The following is a 24,411-nucleotide window of genomic DNA, read 5'->3' on the forward strand; positions in this document are numbered from 1 at the left end:
CGAGGCATATGGAAGTTCCTAGGCTAGGGGTAGAATCGGAGCTGTAGCTGATGACTTATGCCACAGCATCAGCAGATCTGAGCTGCATTTGTGACCTACACTGCAGCTCGCAGCAATGCCGGATCCTTAACCCACTGGGCAAGGCCAAGGTTCGAACCCACACCCTCATGAATACTAGTCAAGTTCGTTACCGCTGAGCCACAACTGAAACTCCTCAATCATCTTTTTATGAATTCAACAAATAACTACTGATAATCCACTGTGTTCCAGATGCCAGGTTGAGCTCTTAGGCCATGGCTATGGTAAGACATGCTCAGTCAATGATGTTGTGGAATGCACAGCCCATCAGAAAAGGTGATATTAACACCCTCTCAGCTATTGCCACTAAGTGTGGCAGATGTGAGGGGAGAGTACAGGATGCTGTAGGAGGTTTAGCAGGCGGTTATACCTGAATAAGGGGGCTAGGAAAATCCTCCCTGAAGAAGTAGCATTAAAGTCAAAATAGGCACATTTTATGATATCTCAAAGCAGACAGTATCAGTCAGTATTCTAGCAGGAAATCTTGTACAGAAAAATTGTCAAATTTGGGGAGAATTTAATGTGGCACTAGTTACAAAGTATAAGCAGGGAGAAGGGAACAGGTAGGGGATAGTGTTATATTCTGGGACTAGCATCACTCTGAACCTTAAATGGAAGGGACAGAGTGATTATTGGAACCTGGAGATAGAGGGTCTGCTTGGAGAGGCTGACTTAAAGAGCTGACCATGTGAAAAAGGGTCATTGTCAGCTTCTATCAATCCCACAGGAAGGGGGCATACCCTGAGCTTATGCTCCTCCTTTCCTCCTGATCTCTGCAGGTGCTCCCCTTGGGCCAAAACCGACTAAAAACCAGAAGGCAAGAGAGTCCATTGACGTGGTCCCTACAGGTCAGCCACCTCGGGCCCACAACAGGGTGCAGAAGAATGGAAGTAGGACCTGGAAGGGCAAACAGGAGATGGTAAGCCCACAGCCCAATATGGGTGAAAATGAGAGATGGGATATGAAGCTTGAGGAATAAGTCAGAGCAAGGAAGGTTTTGTGAACCTTAGCGATGATTTTGGATTTTGTCCCATGGAAATGGGTAGTCACTGATTAATTTTAAGCAAGAGAGTGAAATAATTACATTTTCATTTTAAAATGATAACTCTGGTTATCATAAGGAAAATACTTTGGGTGGGATGTAAGAAGGGAACACTAGAAAAGGATGACCTATAGAGTGGTGAGTTAATGAGCTCAATATGGGGCATATTGAGGTAGAAGCATATAGTTGGAGTTGTACCAAGAAGGATCTTGGCTAGAGATACAAATGTGTCATGATAGAACAGTTAACTGGTATTTGAGGTTCAGGATTGATGAGATGGTCTAGAATCTGGGTGTAATATAGAAGAGGGATTAGGAACACCAGAATTCAATAAATTCATAGAGAAGGTACAGCCTTTAAAGAAAGTAGGACGGCTAGGAAGCATTAAAAAAAAACCATGCTTTTAGTTATTTAATGAAAAATACACTCCTGGCATACTCTAGATGCGTCAGGATGGGCTTTTGTAGCCAGGATATCAACATAAGATTAACGAGATCATTTCAAGTAAGAGAACTTGTGCTGACACCTGATGAACTTTATCCCTAGGAGTACCTCTGGCTGAGAAAGGAAGAGATGAATTAGATGAATCAGGGAAGCATTTAATTAAAGCATTTAGATCTGACCCCAGTCATTTTATTAAGACACACTTCCAAAACCCGTTTGCCTTTTACATTAAAAACTTTTTAAGATAAAAAATTTCTTTCTTGCAAGTCTTCATGTCTATTTTTGTGAAGCTGGTGTTCAAAGCCAGAATGTGCAGTGTAGTTGTAGGGAAAGGCATGCAATCCATGGGATTTGACACTCTTACTATAAAAAGAATCACCTACTTTTGTTTGCCTTCAGGGCTAAATTTAGACTATTGAAAAATAACCGGGCAAGTTTCAAGACATTTGGTCCAGTAGGTTTCCTTTGACAAGAAAAATCTTGGAGTTCCCTTCGTGGCGCAGTGGTTAACGAATCTGACTAGGAACCATAAGGTTGCGGGTTCAATCCCTGGCCTTGCTCAGTGGGTTAATGATCCGGCTACAGCTGATTAGACCCCTAGCTTGGGAACCTCCATATGCCCCTGGAGCAGGCCTAGAAAAGACAAAAAAAAAAAAAAAAAAAAAAAAAAAAATTAAATTTCAGGATTTCAATTAAGTTAGAAAGGGCCAGCTACCTTTCTCTTCAACCTAGGTGTACCTGAAATGATGCTTGTAAGAAAAATATATAAATGTACAGATAGCAAAATAAAGTACTGGTATAGTTCATACAATTTGGGGTTAATTTTTCTTCTAGGCTGTGAACTCATGACAACTTTTCTATTTCTATGAGTTAACCTTCAACACACAGGAATGTAAACCTTTTCTCATACGGATGTATAGATTGCTAGAAAAGTAAGCCATGATTACAAAGTTGCCTTCTTTAAGAGTGTCCCATACGTGCCTACTAGAAAATGCTCTTGCTTGATAGAGAAAAAAAGATATAGCAATGGTCATTCCCCCACTCCACACCTCCCTCAAGATTAGAACAACTTTCTCTTTACGATGTTACTAATAAATGACCATGGCATTTAAAATAGCCTTTTCCATGATAAAGACACCTGGGTAAACCACTTGTGTGCAAACAACTTTGTATAATGCAAGAGCTCAGTCTCTATTGTGTTCTAATTCGTCAGTGGCTATGCCTCCAAGCCTGAAATGTCAAACAGGGTTTAGGAAAATTTTCAGGTTTATTGAAACTTAAGACTGTCCTCTGGATTGCCTGCTTATTTTCCTCATACCTGGTTACTGAAAGAAGACTGGCTGAGAATGAATCAGTAACATTCGGAGCAGTCTAATGCAGTCATCTTCAAACGAGGGAACAGACAGGTATTTTAAGGGAGTTAATTTCTAGATCCTCACCTTCTCTATGTATCTTTTTTTTTTTTTTAAATGATCTGTCTGAGAACCTGACTATGGTTCTCATTTCCTAGCTTTCATTTCACAACTATCCTTCTTCAGCTTTACACAGAGGAAATCTCTGCAGAATTGCTCTTATGTTTAAAAACCTCTAGGGCATTAAAGAAATGAATATTTCTTTTTGTTGGTGTCAGGGAAGCATTTAATTAAAGCATTTAGATCTGCCCTCAGTCATTTTATTAAGACACACTTCCAAAACCCTTTTGCCTTTTATGTTAAAAATTTTTTAAGAATTTTAATGTATTTAAGTTGTTTTCATCAAATGTGCATTATTAGCAATTGTACTTACAGCTCAATTCTCCCCCCACCCCAAATTTTAACAATTAGAACAATATAATCAGGGGAAATAAAAAAATAACTTCAATGTCATATATGCTTTTGTTGCAGACATTTTTTGGTGATCAGTAAGAGACATTTAAAGAAAAATGTATTAAATTCTGCAGGAGAAGTTGAATTGGAAATGTGGTTCTAAGAAGAAAAAGTAGTGATATGAAATCTTCAATTGTTAATGAAGAGTTTGTTCATGAATTTTAATTGGACATTGATGAATATCAAATTACTTTGGTATTAAGATTTTATTGCATATAGTTACAAGCTATTGTATGAATTTTATTTGAAAATGTCAATATTTATAATACTGTGGAATTTATAACCTTTACAGCTACTTAAACATTTAAAGTAAAGATAAAATATTTCAGAAATTATTTTGAAAATGCATGAAGGTTTTATAGTTTTCCAAAGTCTGACTAACATTAATCTAATGTGCTGGTTGGCTTATAACCATGAACATGCTTGGATGACAATGCAGAATTACTGGCAATGTATGCTTATGGTTGATCCTTTAATCATTCTTTAAATTGGTGCCTTCTACAGACTGGTGGAAAATATTAGTCATTGAAATTCATGTGAGTTCTCCAATGTTTCCCCTTAAATTTGAATCTGAATGAAGCAAGACAGAATAAAAGACTTTCAGATCTGACATCATTCACCTTTCCGAAATTACAAATGTTCTGTGCAAGAAATTATCAAACAGTATAATTCTGAGCTACTGTAGGGAAGGTTATCTGCATTAGCCTCTTCATTAAGCAGAAAAATGTTTCCTTCCACCAAGAAGTTTAAACTTCTGTTGTAGTCAGTGGAAAGTGCAGATTCCTGCAGTAGCAGAGAGAATGGTAGCAAAGATAAGTGAGACAAAGAACTCAAGTTAAGAGAGAAAGGGCATTAAAGCTCCTTGCTGCCGTTTTGTAAAACCCAAAGCAGACTACTAGTGTTAGCAATGCGTATTAGGAAGAAGCAAAATAGCCATAGGGATTAACCAAGTTCTTAAGCAAAAACTAAGATTAATATAAGTACATGCGATGTTTTGATTTATGAGAAATTCCCTTGGTCTTCATTCCATTTCTGGTACAGAGGGTCTAAAAACTCTTGGAATTTCCTGTGACAAGAGCCTGAAAACTGTTTTATATCGATGAGATGACTTTTGGATAACTCTTAGGATGGGGGCTGGTTGCCAGGGGAGCCAATCACGTGATAAAAGTGTTGGAGCTTTTAGTCCCACAGCCTGATCTCCAGGGAGGGGAGAAGGGCATTGAATCAATCACCAGTGGTCATTGATTTAACCAGTCATGCACAAGCAATGAAGTCTCTGTAAAAATCCTTGAGGCCAGGGTTCAGAGGGTTTCTGAGTTGAACAGTAGAGATTCTGGGAGAGTTGTATGTTCAGGAAGGGCATGGAAGCTCCCTGCCCCTTTTCCTATACCTTGCCCTGTGCATGTCTTCCACCTGGCTGCTTATAATAAACTGGTGATCTAGTGAGTAAATACATTTCTGTAGTTCTGTGGGCCACCCTATCAAATGAATACAATCCAAGGAGGGAGTAGTTAGAATGTCTGATTTAGAGCGGGTGGGTCAGAAGTACTGGTAACAACCTGGACTTGGGATTGGCATCTGAAGTTGGGGGGGAGGGGCAGTCTTATAGGACTGGGCCCTTCACCTCTAGGATACAGGATGTGATCGACCTTTATGATATGACCTACCTATAGGCTATGGTCTACCTATAGCTAGGTAGGTCATGTCAGAATTGAGTTGAATTGCAGGACACTCAGTTGGTGACCAGAGAATTACTAATGTTGTGAGAACACCCCCTCTACCTTACCATATTGGAAAGTGTGGTTTAGAGCATTCATAAATGCACAGGAGCAGGATTGGATATTCTAGTCCAGAGAGTGGGTAGAAAAATAATTTGGGGTAAGATTAAGGATCAGATTAGCTCACACCTTCTTTGCTTATCTGTCAGATTTTGTTTTGTGAATATGCCCAGATGTAAAAAAAATTTTAAATCTTTTCTTGTTTCTTCATTAGCCTACATCAGCTCTGTCTTACCAAGTAGGCTATTTGTTATAGTATGGTATTTGTTGTGTTTCCCTCTAGGTAGGGATAATATTAAAAACTTTTAACCCAGTATTTAATAACCAGTTTGTTGTTTGTTATGGATATCAGAACAGGCACAGGTTGTGGGGAGAAAGTCATAGTGTTAAAACAAAATCCTGGTGGGGATCCCCAGCTATGCCAAGCACTTACTCTTTTGTTGCTGTGTCATGGATTAAGTTTGGGAGGGGAGCCAAGAGAGCCAACCCAGTGGAGTTGAAAGTGAGCTTGTAAGGGGCTATTGGGAAATGACTAGTTGCCAGCTAGCATGGTAGTATTTCAATTTTTAACAACTAATACGGGTTTTATAGTGTGCAATCAGGGAATGTTAGCTCTGTATCTAGTAGTCGACTTCGCCTAAAATTAATGTAAAGTATCATCAAGTGGGGTAGAGCCCTAGTAGATTCATTGTTCCAAGGGCATATAATATACCTTTCCATTCATTATTTTAAGAATAGAATAATTTGCTTACACAGCTTTTAAATTACATAACCATCTTTTTCTTTCCTTTTTTTTAATGGAAGTTCCTGGGTTAGGGGTGGAATTGGAGCTGAATCTGTGGCCCACACCAGAGCCACGGTAACACAGGATTCTAGCCGCATCTTTAACCTATGCCCCATAGCTTCTGTCAACACCAGACCCTTAATCCATGGAATGAGGCCAGGGGTCAAACCTGCATTCTCACAGAGACAGTGTTGGATCTTTAACCCCCTGAGGCACAGTGGGAACTCTTGTATAAACACCTTAACCAACTTTTTTTTTTTAAAAAAGATGAACTTCTGTAGAATGGGATTAATCAAACTTTTTACCACTTTAGGGAGTTCCTCGTTGTGGCTCAGCAGAAACAAGGAATCTGACTAGTATGCATGAGGATGTCAGTTCAATCCTTGGCCTCACTCCATCTGTTGTGGGTTAAGGATCTGGTGTTGCCCTGAGCTGTGGTGTAGGCCACAGACGCAGCTGGGATCCTGCATTGCTGTGGCTGTGGTGTAGGCCAGCAGCCTTAGCTCTGATTTGACCCCCAAGCCTGGGAACTTCCATATGCCCTCGGTATGGCCCTTAAAAGACGAAACAAACAAAAAACTTCTTATCACTTTAACACACTTTGTGGTTATGACACACTCCTGCAGTAACAATGTAACTATGGCAGTTCTCAAGGTTGGAGGGTAGTCTTAAACCCCAGGTGATGCTTACTGTGCTGCTAAAATCATTCATCTAGAATAGTAGAAAGAAAAATCACAGAAGTACAATTTATGACGTTTAGCACTAATTCTTGTACTGTTGGTGTCAATTCCCTTTTCCATTAGGACTTTCAAAAGAAAAAAAATCCTTGGCTAATCTGTCTTCCCTTATTTTTCATGGAACCCCATGAACTGGATAACAGTAAACTGCTTGGTTTAACTTGCTTTTCATGTCCCTCAGCATAGGTTCCCTTATAGCCACACCTGTATTTTACTTTATTTATTTTATTTTTAATCAGGTATTTGGCGTGAATCCCCAAAGAGGTCCTCCCTGCCTGCATAAGGTAAGAAAGAAGTAGACTATCGCATCCATGCATCTTTTCATTTGGTGGAGGTAAGTGGACTCTGTAATCTTTATTATTTTCTTTATTATTTCAGATGTATTATAAGGATTAGTATTACTATTATTATGTGAGTTCTTACACTATTTAAAAAAAGTAAAATTTTCCCTCCCTTTTCCCATCCCCCCCATAGAAATTTATATTTATTTATTTTTCCATTAGGTATTATTTCAGTCAATCATAGGAGTTGTAAGTATATAACCCTCCTTAGCCTTGGCAGTTTTTCTAGCCTGACTTAAATCTTAGCAATAGGAATCTACCTATTTGATTTCTCAGAAAATTTGTATCCTTTAATCACAAACATTTAAAACACAAAATAGAAACTTTAAAAAAGATTTTAACATGGAGTTTGGAAATGGCTTCTTCATCATTTCTCACAGTGTTCCTTACAGAAACTGGATACATACAAAGTTGCTAAAAAATGGAGATTATTAGTTTGAGAACACCAGGAAGTCAAGAGTGAAGACCCAATTTTACAGTTCATGTGCTGTGTAACCAATTGGAGGAATTGCAAAACATGTTACAAATTATAAAAAGCACATAAATGTGATTATTCAAATGTTAAGTTTAATGGGATTTTTAGACCTCTGAAGGCAGGATTGTCATGAAAACTTTCCCTATTCTCTGATTTGGAGAAAAGACATATGCCAGCATTTCTGACCTTTCTGCCTATGAAGACTTTTTGGAATTTAGAATAATATCGCTCCTTTTCATTCAGCAAGAGATACCCCTTACTCAATAGAGACAATAATAACTGTTTCACTGGGAATTTCTTTCTGCAAAAACATTAAAAGACATAGGCTTAGTCAGTGTAGAATATTTTGTTCAGACAAAAATCAAACTATACCTAGAATTGTGCAATTTCACCTTTCATTACCTATACTCTTACTCAGACTCTATAGCTTCAGTATCAACAGCAAGTAATATTTAAGGGTTTAAGGGCCAAATACTCTGGAAAGTACTAATGCAAGGCACTCAAGGGAAGTAAAAGCAGTGATCCGTGTTCTCTGTTCAGTCTAGTGACCTTATCTAGTTGGAATTTAAAGAACCTAAATATGCAACGCAGGAGAACATGTAATGAGGATAGCCTGTAGGTCAAAGGAAATTTTGACATGATTTCCAATGATTAAGAGGAAAGACTGTAGAGAAGAGGTGACACGTGTCTTGGCCTTGAAGAGTGTTCAAGATTTGGATGAGCAGAGAAAAAGGAGGAAAGAAGTTTCAAGCAGGAAGGATATCCTCATTCTCTGCCTTCTATTATTATTATTATTTTTCGTTTTTTTTTAAGGGCCATACCTGAGGCATATGGAGTTCCCAGACTAGGGATAGAATCGGAGCTGCAGCTGCCAGCCTACACCACGGCCACAGCAACATAGGATCTGAGCTATGTCTGCGACCTACACCACAGCTCAAGGCAACGCCAGATCCTTAACCTACTGAGCAAGGCCAGGGATTGAACCCTTGTCCTCATGGATACTGGCTGGGTTTGTTACCACTGAGCCATGACGGGAACTCTGGAGTAAAGTTTTATAAAATATGTACAGTCTGAGCCACCATGGGAACTCCTGTCTTCTATTTTTGACCCTTGCAATGTCCACACTGAAGTGATGTCTGATTAACCACCCTTCCATAGGAGGTCATCTTTTTAAAATAGAGTTTACTGTTTCAGATAATTCATAAATTAAGTGGCTTAAGCAAATTATTTTGTAGTTTTTAAGGATGATATCAAATGGAAAAGTACATTACGCACCCTCAGTTAATCACATATGGGAACAACAAATCAAATATCCGATGACGAGTACACATGAATTCTAGGCAAAGTAACTGCTACTCACACAGTTGATATACTATGATCATGTACTATGAGACCCAGACTGGCTGTTAAACATAGGAACATGCCCACATTAGCTGGCAATTTGTCACCTCTGAGGCTATGCTCCTCCAGGATCTACCATACGGGCTATCCAGTTTCCTCCCTGTGATTTATCCAGGATTCAGCAACTTAAGAGTTAATGCCTGGCCTAGCAGAGGGTACCCACCAGGGTTCCTTCTGGAAATCTGACCTTCCCCTCTCTGTTATGGTCCACCTATGCCCATACCAAATGGGTGATTCAATATTAGGCTGTTTTGAATATCCCAGACCACAGAGAGCCTTTTATTCTTCTTTAGTAACCACGGAAAGTACTTAGAATCTCCCAGAGTCCCTGACCTGAGGCACCTGCTCCCCCTTCACCTGCCCTCTACCCTCTTTGTACCCCCACTGGGAAAGAACCACTAACACCAGTGGACACTGGGCCCTACACCTGCTTCCTCAATTCAGCTGTGAAACCACAATGTTTGCATCAGCCCTAACAGTGAAACCGTGCCTAGAACATCCAGAACATCCATGCAGTCTCATATTTCCTCATCATAGTTCTTTCTTTTTCCTGGGCCTCTCACTCCAATCCATCTGGATGGTGTTTTCCTGATTGGGTGTTGTTTTTGTTTCATCAACATAGTGCATTTGCATACATTCCAAGCACCAGCCATTCTGGGGTTCTATCACTGAGCACTGTGACAAGAGGGGTGACTCAGAACTCCCATTTTCTCTGTCTTCCCTCTCAAAACATAGTCATGATAAAGATACTGAGTGTCTACATTTTATGGTAGTGTTTTTACTAGGACATTTCTTTTTTCAGCCTTACTTAGATATAATGGACATACAAAATTCTAAGATGTTTAAGATGTACATGGTGGAGATTTGAAATAGGTATATATCCTGAAAGAATTCACCTTAGCTAGTTAATTAACACCTTCATGACCTCACATAGTTATGTCCTTTTTTTGCTGAAAACATTTAAGTTCTACTTTCTTAACACATTTCAAATATACAATAAATGCTGTCGTCTATATAGTCACCATGCTTTACATTAAATTTTCAGACCTTATTTATTTCATAGCTGAAATTTTGTACCCTTTACCAAGCTCTCCCTATTTCCCCCACGACTCAGCCCTGGTAACTATTTTCCTACGCTCTGTTCTGTATTTTTTTTTCCCCCTTTAGGTTCCACATGTAAGTGATACCATGCAGTATTTGTCATTGTTTGGCTTATTTTGCTTCGAAAATGCCCTCCAGGACCATCCACGTGGTTGCAAATGGCAGGATTGCTTTCTTTCTTATGGCTGGCTGAATCACATTCCATTATACATATATTCAACTTTTCCTTTATCCATTTAACTACCGATGGACATTTAGGTTGCTTCTATATCTTAGCTATTGGGAATAACACTACAATAAATATGGGAGTTCAGATATCTCCTTGATCCTGTTTTCATTTTGTTTGGATAAATACCCAGACAGGGGGCTCCTGGATCAGATAGTAGTTCTGTTTTTATTTTTATGTTTGAAAAGCCTCCACTCTGTTTTCCACAGTGGGTGCACCAATTTACATTCCCGCCAAAAGTGCATAAGGGGTTTCCTTTTTTCCACATTCTTGCCAACACTTTTGTCTTTTTGATGACAGCCATTCTAACAGATACGCGGTGATGTCCCACTGTGATTTTGATTTGCATATCCCTGATGAGCCATGGTATTGAGTGCCTTTTCATGTACCTGTTGGCTACTGTATGTCTTCTTCAGAAACATGTCTATTCAACTCCTCTGTCCATTTTTAATTGGGTTGTTTGTTTGTGGTTGCTTTCAAGTTTTAGCAAATGAGAAAACAACTTCTATAAACATTTGTGTGCAGGTTTTTGTGTAAATGTAATGTTCAGCTCATTTGGGTAAATACCAAGGAGCTCTGCTGCTGAATCATATGATAAAATTATGTTTAGTTTGGGGATTTCTCTTGTGGCAGCAACGCGCACACACACAATCAGATGGCCTGGAGGTAGAGGCCTTCTAATTCTCCAAACTCAGAAATAGAAGATTTTTTATTGTTTGTCTGAATCCTGAGCAAAGCTGAGGAGGGAAGAATAAAACAAGATTTGTGGGAGGATAAGAAAGTCAGTATTGGATATGTTGTCTCTGATGTAATTGTAGGACACGCAGGTAGAGAACATGAGAGTCCCTGGATGGCAGTGACCTTTTCTACATCACACACAGGGTTGTGAGAGTTAAATAAATACATGTGAATGTACTTTACAAAACTATAAAGCATTGTGTACCTCCATTATTTTTATTACGTTTTGAGAATTCCAGCTTATAGACATCTGTTCTGTGTTTCCTACAGCCAGATAGAAGAGTATTTTCTTTTTCCTCCAGAGAAGTCAATGATTTTCTATGTTCCTCTTACCTTGACTACTCCCGCCCCCCTCCCACCTGACCTCTGCACAGATGCTGAGGTCTGAGGTTTCTGTAAGCCTCTCCTCGTTGCTCATCTCACTGTGGAGCACTGTAAGCGCAGAAATACACTCCAGCATCCTCAAGCTGGGAGGCTGAGATCCTGAGCCCAAAGGATTTGGCTGCTTTCTGGAAGTTCACAGAGTAGCGATTGTTTGTTGCATTCTGTTGCTTATAAGCCTCTTGGCGAATAATGAAAATCATCTCCCCGTTGGGAAGCTGTTTGTACCAGAACAAATAATAATCACTCTCACTAGTAGTATATGTACAGTCCAGGGTCACTGTCTCTGCTTCCTGCCCAGGCACTTCCCATTGAGGCTGAGTGACTGTCTGGGCCAGGCTGGATCCTGTGGGAAAGAGGGGAGAAAGGATGGCAGTGGGTGTCAGAGGAGAGAGAGAAGCAGGCTGACTCCCAGGCTGGTTTCCCTCCCCACCCACCTTTCTTTTGCTTGATCCAAACTCCAGGTAAAATCCATCAGCTTTCTTGTCCCCAGTAGCTGGGACCCATGAGGAGGTAAGACCCCTGTGTTATTAATCTTTCTTCCTATTTCTCAGTGCTATCTGATGTTAGTAAAAGCAAGTGCATGTACCTTCCTTACCAAGATAGGTGGTGACCACGACTGTCCACAGCAAACTGGGGCCTGCCATGCTAGCAGTTCTCTCCTGCAAGGTGACAGAGACCTCTTGTTCTCATCTGAACCTCAGCTATTAGCTGTACTAAGTGACATTGCTGCTTCAGAACTGGAACAGGTGTGTCTAGAGGGCCTTGGATTACGTAACTGTTGTCAACCATGCAAACAGTGCCCTCTTCGGGTTGCAGAGATAATTACTGAGGCAATTCCTAAAATCCGTTCCACTAACAGAAAGAGATTTAGTCAAGAAATCTGTTCTGTTAAAAAAAACAAAATGTTTATATGATTTTCAGATTCCTATTTACACTCAATGAAGATATATAAAATAGAACCTATTCCTCCCTTTATGGCTGCTTTTAAAAATCCTACCTTTTTTTCATACCTTCTCCAAAGAAATATTCTGACTATGTTAGAACATATTGATTTTTCCCCTTAATATTCTTTTATGACTATGTGATGATTACAAAATAAATTTTAAGCACAATATTTGGGCTCTATCTGGCACTTATGTGCCCAATACTATGCCAAAAGATTGAGGAATTCTGAGGTGTACAAAGCAAAGTTCTGTCCCTGTGATGCCTTTGGGGGAGGAAGGATTGGAGCCTGGAAACAGTAGTAAATGCTTTAATAAGGTAAGTCGCTATGAGTCCGGCTTTCTGTTTCACGTTCAGCACTGTGTGACATTAGCAGAGAAGGGATTCAAGATTCATTATTAGAAAAGAACCCTTGGAGGAGATAAAGCTTTAAGGTGTGCTGATGGAACTAATATGATTTGACCAGCCTGACATACACATAAAAGGGAAATAGGGGTGAGTGAAACAACCAAAAGAGAAGCTCAAGAGCTTGAGGTGCTTATGGGTCAGTAAGGAGAAGAGCCTGACTAGAATAGAGGTATGTTTGGGGGAAAAAGTGGGAATGAGGTTTAAATAATCGAAGATGAGCAGACTGAGGGATGAGGATAAGGGTAAAAGCTTAGACTTGGTGAGTAAGGACATAATCATACATTTGCAGAGACTGGAGTTTCATAAATGTGATCTGTGTCACCATCTTCTGAAAAAATAAGGTGACATCTTCTATTTTTGCAATTCTGTAGTCACTCAAGTATCCACCTGCTCTTGTTAGCAATCAGCCCAGTAAAGTTCCCCTTGAACTTTCTGCTGTTCTTTGTCTATTAAATTTCTAAAGAATCTCTGTTTTAATTTTGTTTTACCCCCAAAACAGAGCCTGGAGTAAGGACTCTGGTCAAGGTAGTTTGTTTGGGAAAAGCTGTTAGGAACCAGGAATGAGAAAGCAGGTAGCACAAGACTGGGGCTTGATTCTGCCAGAATCTCTGAGAAGCATGCAGGATGCTTCCCAGGACTGTCTGCTGGGAGGCATGAAGCCAATGTGTTCATCTGTACCTTTCCCCTCTGTCTAGTGCTTGCTGGCAGGGGTGGCAATTGCCCTGTACTTATAGGCTGTGCTTGCCCGTAGGCTGAAAGAGCTCCTGAGGAGTCAGAGAAGGCCCTGGGATAGGAAGTAAAAATAATGCACAATACATGCTTAATGTTGGATGTTATCAACTTGAGATGAATTTGAGTGTCCACAGAATTGTCTGCCATTGTCTACCCTCATTGACAAAATTGAAGCTAGGCATTTGGACATGGCAACAAGGCACACGAGATGTTTGTTACAGTGCTCTCTTTGTTTTACTCAGAGTTGTGCTTGTCTTATGTTGTTTTCACTGTATTTCTGAGTCTTAAAAGTTGTGGCTGGCTGAAATCCATCTAAAACACTTAATACAGGAGGTTGTGTGACCTGAGCTTAAGGACCCTTTAATTTGTACCAAGTCTTGTACCAACTGATGCTCAACTTCTCCCTCCCCCTCTATACTCTCCAGATTTCCTTATGTTGGATAAGGAACCTAGATTCCTTATGGAGCCTAGATTCTTGTCTGGTCGGGTGAGCCAGACCTTTGTGACTGAGAAGTCTCTGTTCTTAGTCACTGTGTCCTTTCTAGGCCTTGTTGCCAGGGTTGCCACTTGCTGTTTTTATAGGCCATGGAACTACCTCACGTAGGGCGTGTGAAACACTTATATTCCAGACATAAGCCTTCTTGCTCTCATTGTGCAATGACAGTCCAATACTCCATGATAATTAGGCTCAATTACCCCTCCATCTAATAACTCCTTCCTTTGCCTGCTGGATCATTGGCACAAGGAATTCAGAGTGGCCTAGGTGGAAGTCATAGCTGCAGGTGCCCTGAAATCCTTAACTGGATTCCCTGGTAGAAAACTTCTTCCTCTGGGAACTGGGACCTTTAATCCAGCAGAGCCTAGGACTATGGGAAAAGGAAACACAAATTCTGAAGGGCGGTCACAGGCAGTGAGAACAGAAGAATCTGTTTTACTTCCATTTCTTGGTTTCTAAACTTGTGTATTTTAGCTAGAGAGCCACAGCACCATAGATCCGACACTAATGTAATGATTATTCCTGCTTCCTATAATAGCATTCCAACCACTGCTGGTGTTGCCCCTGAGCTGGCTTCTTGGCTGAGACTTTAACAGGAAATTCCATCTTCCAGGTCATCTGATCTAGTACTATCAACCTCAGTTATTTCTGAAGTCCCTGGTATGACCAGTGGGTTCGTTCCCTGGCTATGTCCTCATTGTCACAACTGTCATGTTCTAAAATGGGTACCTTGTTCTCAGGAGATTCAGAACAAGGACATGATGGAAAATTAAAAGAACAAGCACCAATGAACAAAAATGGAAAAGGTTAAGATTCTTGGTGTAGAAGTTCCCGCTGTGGCTCAGAGGTTAACGAACCCTACTAGTATCCATGAGGCTGTGGGTTCGATCCCTAGCCTCGCTCAGTGGGTTGGGGATCTGGCATTGCCGTGAGCTGTCGTGTAGGTTGCAGACGTGGCTTGGATCTTGCATTGCTGTGGCTGGGGTGTAGGCTGGCAACTGTAGCTCCAATTCGACCCCTAGCCTGGGAACCTCCATATGCTGCCGGTACAGCCCTGAAAAGACTAAATTAATTAATTAATAATAAAAAATAATAAAAAAAAATTCTTGGAGTAAAAGCTCCTAGGAAAATTATAAAGCTTTGCTGGACAGAGGAAATACTTCGGAAGTCTGACCTGTCACATAGACTATTGCATGAAGCTATGAAGTTTATGGGTGATAGTGCCTATGGAGACAGCTTATAAAACTGGAAAGCACAACACATGTCATTATTTCTACTGTTAACTGAAGGACTACAAGTCACAGACATTCATCTCTCTCTCTTTCTTATATTCAGATAGAAGAAGCTTTTATTCCCAGGAAAAGTCAGTGATTTTCCATGTTCCTCTTACCCCAACCACTTCCTCTGATGTCTGCACAGATGCTGAGGTCTGAGGTTTCTGTAAGCCTCTCCTCGTTGCTCATCTCACTGTGGAGCACTATAAGCGCAGAAATACACTCCAGCATCCTCAAGCTGGGAGGCTGAGATCCTGAGCCCAAAGGATTTGGCTGCTTTCTGGAAGTTCACAGAGTAGCGATTGTTTGTTGCATTCTGTTGCTTATAAGCCTCTTGGCGAATAATGAAAATCATCTCCCCGTTGGGAAGCTGTTTGTACCAGAACAAATAATAATCACTCTCACTAGTAGTATATGTACAGTCCAGGGTCACTGTCTCTGCTTCCTGCCCAGGCACTTCCCATTGAGGCTGAGTGACTGTCTGGGCCAGGCTGGATCCTGTGGGAAAGAGGGGAGAAAGGATGGCAGTGGGTGTCAGAGGAGAGAGAGAAGCAGTCTGACTCCCAGGCTGGTTCCCCTCCCCACCCCCTTTCTTCTGCTTGCTCCAAATTCCAAGCAGAACATAACAGCTTTCAGAACATAACCTGCAAGGCAATGCAGTTCCTGTGCTATTCACCTTTCTTGTTTCAAAGCCCCATTAGATAACATTATAAATAAAGACCTAACCTTTCTTACCCATACAGGTGGAGACCAGGACGGCCCAGAGCCAGCTAACAAGTGTCATGCTGACAGCTCTCCCCTGCAGGCTAGGAAGCCTCTTGCTCTATCTTGGTTCCCCTCTGTGCTCACTGACACATGCGCTTCAGAGCAGGAAATGGTATGACAGGTGGGGGATGACGGTCTGTCTCACTGAGGAACGTTTTCCCAATACTTCTTGGTCTCACTTCTGAAAATAGGGCACTGCTTATAATTTCAAATGAAAGTGAAAACTATTTTCTGAACTTTTCTTTTTTTTAAATTCTAGGTTGAAAATAAAAATAAGAGGGAGCTGGCAAATTTATTCTGCTAAGACCTAATCTTGGAGAGAAGAATGGGGACCCGGAACAGTGGGTAGAAGTGGCAGGGTTTTATTTGCAACAGTGGCAAACTCTCTAATTTTTCTCCCATTACTCTCATTCCATTTTGAGAAAATATTGTGAGCAAGGAAATTTTTAAAAAGTGTGCTTTGATTCATTCATTTCCAGGGGGGAAGTGACAGGGATATTTATGTAATTTCAGAGTTGAAGTGCCCAAGCCAGGAGTATGAATGGGGCTCTGCTACATTCTGGGTGCTGCCTGAGATCACAGGTTCTCTCTAACACAGAGGGAGGTGGCTGAGTCTTTCCACTCAGATGCTCAGGGAATTCTAAGAGTTGGGACCAGCTCTGAATGAGGCTGCTAAAATCTCTTGAGCCCCCAAACCCAATTTGATTGAAATGGAAGAAGGGACAACCAGAATTTCTTCTAGGTCATCTCCATCCGTGTTCCACGATTTGAATTCCTGAATCTTGGTTTTGGATTCTCCAAAGCCAGCTCCAGTACAAAGATATGTGTTTAAGTAGTTTATATGCAGGTGATTCTAGGAAATATTAGTGGGAAGTGAATTGGGGAAGGGAAGAAGGCCAATATTGTCATCAAGCCAGTTGCTGCTCTGGACAATTGGATCTTAATCCAGCTAGGTGACTCTGGGAGACAATATAGCACTACCCTTTGGAGTGACCCCAGATGAGGCATAAAGGAGCTGGAGTAATCTCTAAACTCTTATCCATGGCTGATTAAGAACTACTTTGGAGGCATTAACTCTCTGGTGCCTCTGAACTTGCTCTGCACATCAGCCACATGTGCTCCCATGGTCAGAACACTAGTTCTCAGAGTTGCTGGGGTTTTTAGTGTGTAGAGGTGAGTATCAGAGGATGTGAACAGAGCACTAACAGCATCTGTACAGCTCATCCCATGCACTGCTGCGACCCACTTATGTTCTGTGTGGATCACTCAGATCACTATTTCTTAAAAAAAAATCGGATCACTATTTCTTTTTTAAAAAAAAAAAAAATCAGGAGTTCCCATCGTGGCTTAGTGTTTAACGAATCCGACTAGGAACCATGAGGTTGCAGGTTCAATCCCTGGCCTTGCTCAGTGGGTTAAGGATCCGACGTTGCCGTGAGCTGTGGCGTAGGTTTCAGATGAGGCTCGGATCCCACATTGCTGTGGCTCTGGCATAGGCCAGCGGCTACAGCTCCGATTCGAGCCCTAGCCTGGGAACCTCCATATGCCGTGGGAGCAGCCCAAGAAATGGCAAAAAGACAAAAAAAAAAATAGAGAGAGAACAAGCATGCAGGTGGGAACAGCTGAATACAGAACATCAGCTCTAGAATCATTCATTCATTCTAGAATCAAAAAAAAAATCAGCATGCTGTAACTCATATTTTTTATCTTACTCCATCTACCTCCTATACCACTTATTCTTGATCTCCTCATCTTTGACTAATATTTCTACTGGTCTAGATTTCTGTCCCAGGTAACCTAGACCTTCATCCCTGAGGGGCCCGAGCCCCTGGTTATTCTCCCCTTGTCAGGTCATAGTTGCTACAATTCTGTTTAATTTCAGTCAAGAAATTGCTAAAAGTCATCCTGGTTTTAGCTCTATTCTTTCATCTCCCAATAGGTAGCAACAGCCCTAAATCCTCATGATAATCAAGATGGATTGTTCCCGACAGTGTAGTAACTCCTTTCTTGGCTTTCAGGTCTTCTGACATAATGACTGTCTCCAAATGACCAGATGGTATATGCAATATTAGGTTTGGTGAAAACCTCTCTGTTTCCCTAATATAAGTATCCTCCTCTTTCCCCTTCAAAGGGAAATAGAACCTCTAGTCCAGATGAACCTAAAGTTATAAGAACAGGAAGTACCCAATATCCAAATGAATCACTGGAAGTGGGAGTTGATGGAGTGAAAGTCCTACTTCAACGCTCTGGCTCCCAGGTCCAGGCATTTTCTCTAAAAGGAACACAGCGCCATCCTGAAGCACAGCTCTCTGACCTCTCAGAGCACTACCTCTAAGCTGGTGCTTACGTATTCATTGCAATCTTCTATTAGGCTGGTGGTTTGTGGATAATGCTCTTTGTAGCAGATCGGCATATCAATGGCCACATGCCCATGGTCCCAACTTTTTGCTATAAACTGGGTCTGTTGAGGCAAAGAGATGTGAAATCCCTTGATAAGCAATTGGATACTCTGAGCCCACAATTCATGCTGCTGTGTATGTGGCACTTGCGGAAGGAAAGGCAAATTTCCTCCCAGAATATATATTAACCCCCATAAGAAAAGATTTCTGCCACCTCCAGTTTGGAAGGAGTCCAGTGTAATCGACTTGGCAACGAGTGGCTGGTTGGTCTTCTTTTTTATAATTATAATAATAATTATTATTTTTTTGGTCTTTTTGTCTTTTTAGGGCCATACCCGAGGCATATAGAGATTTTCAGGCTAGGGGTCCCATTGGAGCTGTAGCCGCCAGCCTATGCCACAGCCCCAGCAATGCAGGATCCAAGCTGCATCTGCAACCTACACCACAGCTCATGGCAACGCCGGATCCCTAACCCACTTAGTGAAGCCAGGGATCAAACCGGCATCCTCATGGATGCTAGTTGGGTTTGCTAACCGCTGAGCCATTATGGGAACTCCATTCTTTTTTATAATTATTTAAAAAAAATTAAATTATAGTTGATTTACAGTGTTGTGCCAATTTCTGCTGTACAGCAGAGTGACCCATTCACACACATACACATATATATACACATTCTTTTTCTCATATTATTTTCCATCAAGTTCTGTCCCAAGAGATTGGATATAGTTCCCTGTGCTATACAGTAGGATCTCATTGCTTACTCATTCTAAATGTAATAGTTTGCATCTACTAACCCCCTGTCTGTCCCACTCCCTCCCCCACCCCTTGGCAACCACAAGTCTGTTCTCCACGTCTGTGAGTCTGTTTCTGTTTTATAGATAGGTTCATTTGTGCCATTTTTTTTTTTCTTTTTAGGGCTGCACTCGTGACATATGGAGGTTCCCAGGCTAGGGGTTAAATTGGAGCTACAGCTGCTGGCCTACACCATAGCCACAGCAGCAAAGGATCCAAGCTGCATCTGCGACCTACACCACAGCTCACAGCAATGCCAGATCCTTAACCCACTGAGTGAGGCCAGGGATTGGACCTGCAACCTCATGGTTCCTAGTCAGGATTCGTTTCTGCTCCGTCAAGACAGGAACTCCTGTGCCATATTTTAGGTTCCACATATAAGTGATATTTTCCTGCGGGGTGATTCCACATTGAAGTCTCTGTGTTTTTTTTTTTTTTTTTTTTTTTTTTTTTTAGCTATTTCTTGGGCCGCTCCTGCAGCATATGGAGGTTCCCAGGCTAGGGGTTGAATCGGAGCTGTAGCCTCTGGCCTATGCCAGAGCCACAGCAACGCAGGATCCAAGCCGTGTCTGCAACCTACACCACAGGTCACGGCAACGCCGGATCCTTAACCCACTGAGCAAGGCCAGGGACCGAACCCGAAACCTCATGGTTCCTAGTCGGATTCGTTAACCACTGCGCCACGACGGGAACTCCTGAAGTCTCTGTGTTTTATCTGTGGCTGACAAGTTGGGTATTTGGCAGCCGAAGTAGCTAAGTCTGACTTGGTGAGAGGAAACCCATGCTTCCATGTTCATGGAGAATCTCTATTCTGTTGGCTTGGCTAATTTGTTCACAGGTCTACTGTTCAGGCACTGAAGTAGATGGGGACAGAGGCTGGTGACATCCTCTGGTCGGACCATCATGTCACACAATTCCTTGGTGCTTCCTTGTAGTAGACACTGTCTGGGGGCCATGGATGAGAGATGCAGTGATGCAAACACTTTGTGCCTTCTTCGAAGCTCTTTGAGTTCATGGTCACTCCTAAATATGACTCTCCCTCCTCCCAGCCCACCTGGAGGGTGGAGCAGAATGCTTTTAAAAGACCCATTGCTTCTGATCTCTAGTGACACCCCTTTGACCCTCTCCAGCCAGCTGGTTAAACTTTTATTCTTTTTTAAGGAGAAGCAAGGTATGCCATTGCATTGTGTTTTCTGTTCATTCTACCCTTTATAAACTTTATACCATTTTCCCTCAGGTTTTGGAACTTGACCTTCTAGGCTAGTCTTTTTTGGAATGTCAGAATACATTTTCTTTCCCTGCCTAATTTCATGGTCACGTCTTTTAAGATTTTGTACACTCACTATATTTGCAAAAGTCTATAAAGGAGCTCAAAGGCAGGAATTTTACTCTGTTTTCTCTAGTGCTTTAGTGCTCTCTTCTTTTTGAAATTACACTTCAGGATTTTGAACAGAGTAAGGACTTCACACTGAAAAACATGAGATGGTCTTTGAAAATACTCTCCTTCTGCACATGATCTTCAGACAAAATATTTGACACTGTTACACAAAGCTCCTCAGGTTTCCCTTTGCTCAGAGCACAGAGTCAGTGCCCTGGAACCCTCCGAGCAGGAGGTGCAGGTGTAGCAGGGTTTAGGTGCAGGGCCCAGGTGTCTGAGAGGCACTGTGCACCTGTCACGCACAAGAATGTGGTTGCATCGTGGTGGAAATCCTTCACGTGCAGGGAAAGCTGCTTGTCCTTTCTGTTAAGCCTGGCTGTGAATCTTCCGCTCTTCTTCTCTTCCTCACTTGAAAACAACTGTATCAGCAAGCGGGGGCCTTCCCCGTGATCCTGCCTAAACCATTGGAAGAAGTCAGCAGCTCTGCCTCTGTAACTGCAGTTCAGTGTGACGCTTTCGCCCTCCTTGACCTTCTGTTCCACCAGTGGTTGTCCGTTTGACCCTGTTCAGAGGAGTGAAAAGATTTTCATACATAAGAATCTGTTTTTATTTTTGTTATTCAACAAAGAACTTCCCTTATTTGTTTCACATTCCTTAGAATACACTCCACGTAGTCCCTGGGACCCCCTCCCCCTGCCCCCCCCCGCCCCAAATTCCTTACCAGAGTTGCCCCATTGTCCTTGCTTCCCCCCCATCCCATCCTTTTTACTCACAGGTTAGCTGCATACACAGGAGCATCAGTGAAACTTGCAGGTGAGTCTCTATTCCTGCTTTTTCCTGGAGTCTCCGAGGATTCAGTTAAGAGGCCTGAAACTGACCATGTTCAGTTGTTTTAGTTCATTGTTCTGGATTCTTCCGCTTCTCTTCTTTTGTTTGGCAGCCCCAGTGATCTTCAGTCTGTTTCCTTAACCAATCAAAATCTCATTTGTCACAAACACCTCATTGAATGTACTTATTCTTGCGGATCCCATTCACACAGTTCTAGTTTCCAGCCAGTCACTTCTGTCCATGGAAGTACTGCTCCCATGTGGTTTGAACTTCTTTATTAATTTTTTTTTCTATTTTCCTTGCTACAAAGTAATTCCTTATGTTGAATTAAAGGAAGATAGAACATACAGAGAGGTGAAGAGTGCACACTACAGAAAAGGAAACAAGGAGTTCCCGTTGTGGCTCAGATGTAATAAACCGACTAGCATCCATGAGGATGTGGGTTTGATCTGGCCTGCCTTCGCTCAGTGGGTTAAGGATCCGGCTTTACTGCGAACTGTGGTGTGGGTCGCAGACACAGCTCTGATTCAACCCCTAGCCTGGGAACTTCCATATGCTGCGGGTGCAGCCCGACTGTCTAAATATCCTTAGTATCAAGAGCAGGGTCTTTTCCTGTATGACTCTGTACTATGTTGGAGCATAAATAAAAGGTTAAGAGAGGGTCTCCTCAGCTTTTGTTATATCTCTCACTCTGAACAATTTAAAATTTGTTAAGAGAGTTGGACCTTTTTTAATTCTCTATAGAAAGTATAAAGGAGGGAAATCCAGTATCTTTCTTTCTTTCTTTCTTTTTTTGTTTTTTCTAGGGCCATACCTGCGGCATATGGAGGTTCCCAGGCTATGGGTCTAATTGGAGCTGTAGCTGTCAAGCCTACAGCAGAGCCACAGCATCACGGGATCCGAGCTGTGTCTGTGACCTACACCACAGCTCACAGCAATGCCGGATCCTTAACCCACTGAGCAAGACCAGGGACTGAACCCTCAACCTCATGGTTCTTAGTTGGATTCGTTAACCACTGAGCCATGACAAGAACTCCCCAGTATCTTTCTTTTAATATGCTCTCAGATGTGAGAGTCATGTGGTATCTGGCTACCTCTGAAGATGGTACACACTTTTACAATGTGTTTCCTATATGTAGCTCTGGGCACCTGTGCAAACTATGCTCATTTCTCTCTTTTACATCCTAGTTATCCGAAACCCTGTTTGGTGATCTCCTGTGTGGCAGTCAGGATTAGGGACTAAAAAAGAGGAGAGGTCAAGGAAGAGAGTTTGCTTCTTCTCTTTGCACTCAGGCCTTACCCTGCTGATTCTAGGTGCTCCTGCTTCCCTACATTTTCTCAGCTGCCTTCCCTGGCTAAAGCCCTGGCCCTGGCAATCTGTGCTCATTCTTCCTTTCCTTTATTTCTTCTTGTGGGCCCGAGGTAAGTGGTTGAGAGTCTGTGATGTGTAAAGAGATGTGATCTTCTTTGGTGTTAATTGTGGCTATTAATCTTCCTCATGTATGAAATTTGGTGAAATACGCAGATTGCTTCTTCTAGCATTTTCCTGCAGTGTCATTGTACCTCAGCTTGGAGTTAGTTCCCTCTTGGAGCTGTAGGATCTGAGGGGAACAGTGCTCTACCTTCCCCAGTCCTCTCATTGCTGCTGGAGAAGAAGCCAGCAGACATAGGGTGTCACTGAAGTGTCTGGCTGTTTGCAAATTGATACATTTTCCTGAGAACATGATTGCTCTTTTTCTGAATCAGAGCATTACAAAATCATATTGTCTGGAACCACAAATATGTTAGCAGAATTTCGAAATGCCTTAAGATTTTCTCTTACTGATGAGGACACCTACCAAGAATATTCCCAAGGAAGGGAATTTTAGTCTGGGAAGAAGAGAAGGAGTTGTTATCATTGTTTGGAAGAAGTAACATTTACTTGAGAGTTTTAGGAGTTCCCTTTGTGGTGCAGCAGAAAGGAATCCAACCAATATCCATGAAGATTTGTTCCCTGGCCTCGCTCAGTGGGTGGGGCATCTGATGCTGCTGTGAGCTGTGGTATATGTTGGATCTCAAGTTTCTGTGGCTGTGATGTAGGCTGGCAGCTGTAGCTCAGATTCGACCCCTAGCCTGGGAACTTCCATGTGCTAAAAAGCAAAAAAACAAAACAAACACACAAAAAACATCTGCATGAGAGTTTTCCATTTACATGGAATTTTCTCTTTCCTGTCTCAGGGATGGTGATCTCAACATTCTGGGTCAGAACCAGCAGGAATGTATCCAGTTAAAGGGGATTAGCCATTTCCCCCAGCAATGATAAGCAGGGGTTATACTGTGGCAGTCAGCTGTAAATGGTGAGTGTTTGCTACCTCAAGTTCATTCAGCTTTATCCTTTGGGATGCTCGATAAAATGTACAAAATAGAGGAGTTCCCGTCGTGGCACAGTGGTTAACGAATAAGGAACCACGAGGTTGCGGGTTCGGTCCCTGGCCTTGCTCAGTGGGTTAAGGATCCGGCGTTGCCGTGAGCTGTGGTGTAGGCCACAGACACGACTCGGATCCCACGTTGCTGTGGCTCTGGCATAGGCCCGTGGCTATAGCTCAAGTTAGACCCCTAGCCTGGGAAACTCCATATGCCGCGGGAGTGGCCCAAGAAATGGCAAAAAGACAAAAAAAAAAAAAGTACAAAATAGAATCTATTATGCTATCCCAAAACCTAGAAAAACACCTATAAAGTTAACTAACTGTAGGGGGCAGTGTGTGATAGGCATCAGCACTTATAATACGTTCAAAGTATAGGAGAAGTTTTTTAGCTAGGAGTAAGCAGCTTAATAACTGGTGTAAGTGCTAAGAAGAAAAATTGTATGATCATTTCCAGTGATGCAGAAAAGGTATGTAACAAGATACTCATTCATGTTAAAAAAAACCCTTAAAAACGGAATTAATAACAAATTCCTTAACATTAAAAAAATGCACATGCTGCCACCTCAAAACAGCACCTACTTCTGGGGAAATGTCAGAA

At 41.9% G+C, this 24,411-nt stretch overlaps 1 protein-coding gene, 1 long non-coding RNA gene and 2 gene segments (V, D, J or C); 1 reads left to right on the forward strand and 3 right to left on the reverse strand.

The window, feature by feature from the left end:
* Positions 1-24,411, reverse strand: part of LOC102158035 (uncharacterized) — a 584,796-nt gene that overhangs the window by 318,511 nt on the left and 241,874 nt on the right.
* Positions 860-23,854, forward strand: LOC110261606. Of its 2 annotated transcripts, none has more exons than XR_002345947.1 (3): positions 860-997; positions 6,968-7,012; positions 23,626-23,854. It is a non-coding gene; the product is annotated as an uncharacterized LOC110261606 (long non-coding RNA). The 2 variants fall into 2 exon arrangements; XR_002345948.1 differs by lacking the exon at positions 860-997 and adding an exon at positions 2,844-2,970.
* LOC102161747 lies at positions 10,772-14,819 on the reverse strand. The segment is given in 2 exon segments: positions 10,772-11,737; positions 11,990-14,819. Coding segments are annotated over 2 exon segments (357 nt in total).
* On the reverse strand, positions 15,030-17,302 carry LOC102164633. The segment is given in 2 exon segments: positions 15,030-15,744; positions 15,982-17,302. Coding segments are annotated over 2 exon segments (357 nt in total).

This window comes from Sus scrofa, chromosome 7 (assembly GCF_000003025.6).
Source record: "Sus scrofa isolate TJ Tabasco breed Duroc chromosome 7, Sscrofa11.1, whole genome shotgun sequence".
NCBI lineage: Eukaryota > Metazoa > Chordata > Mammalia > Artiodactyla > Suidae > Sus > Sus scrofa.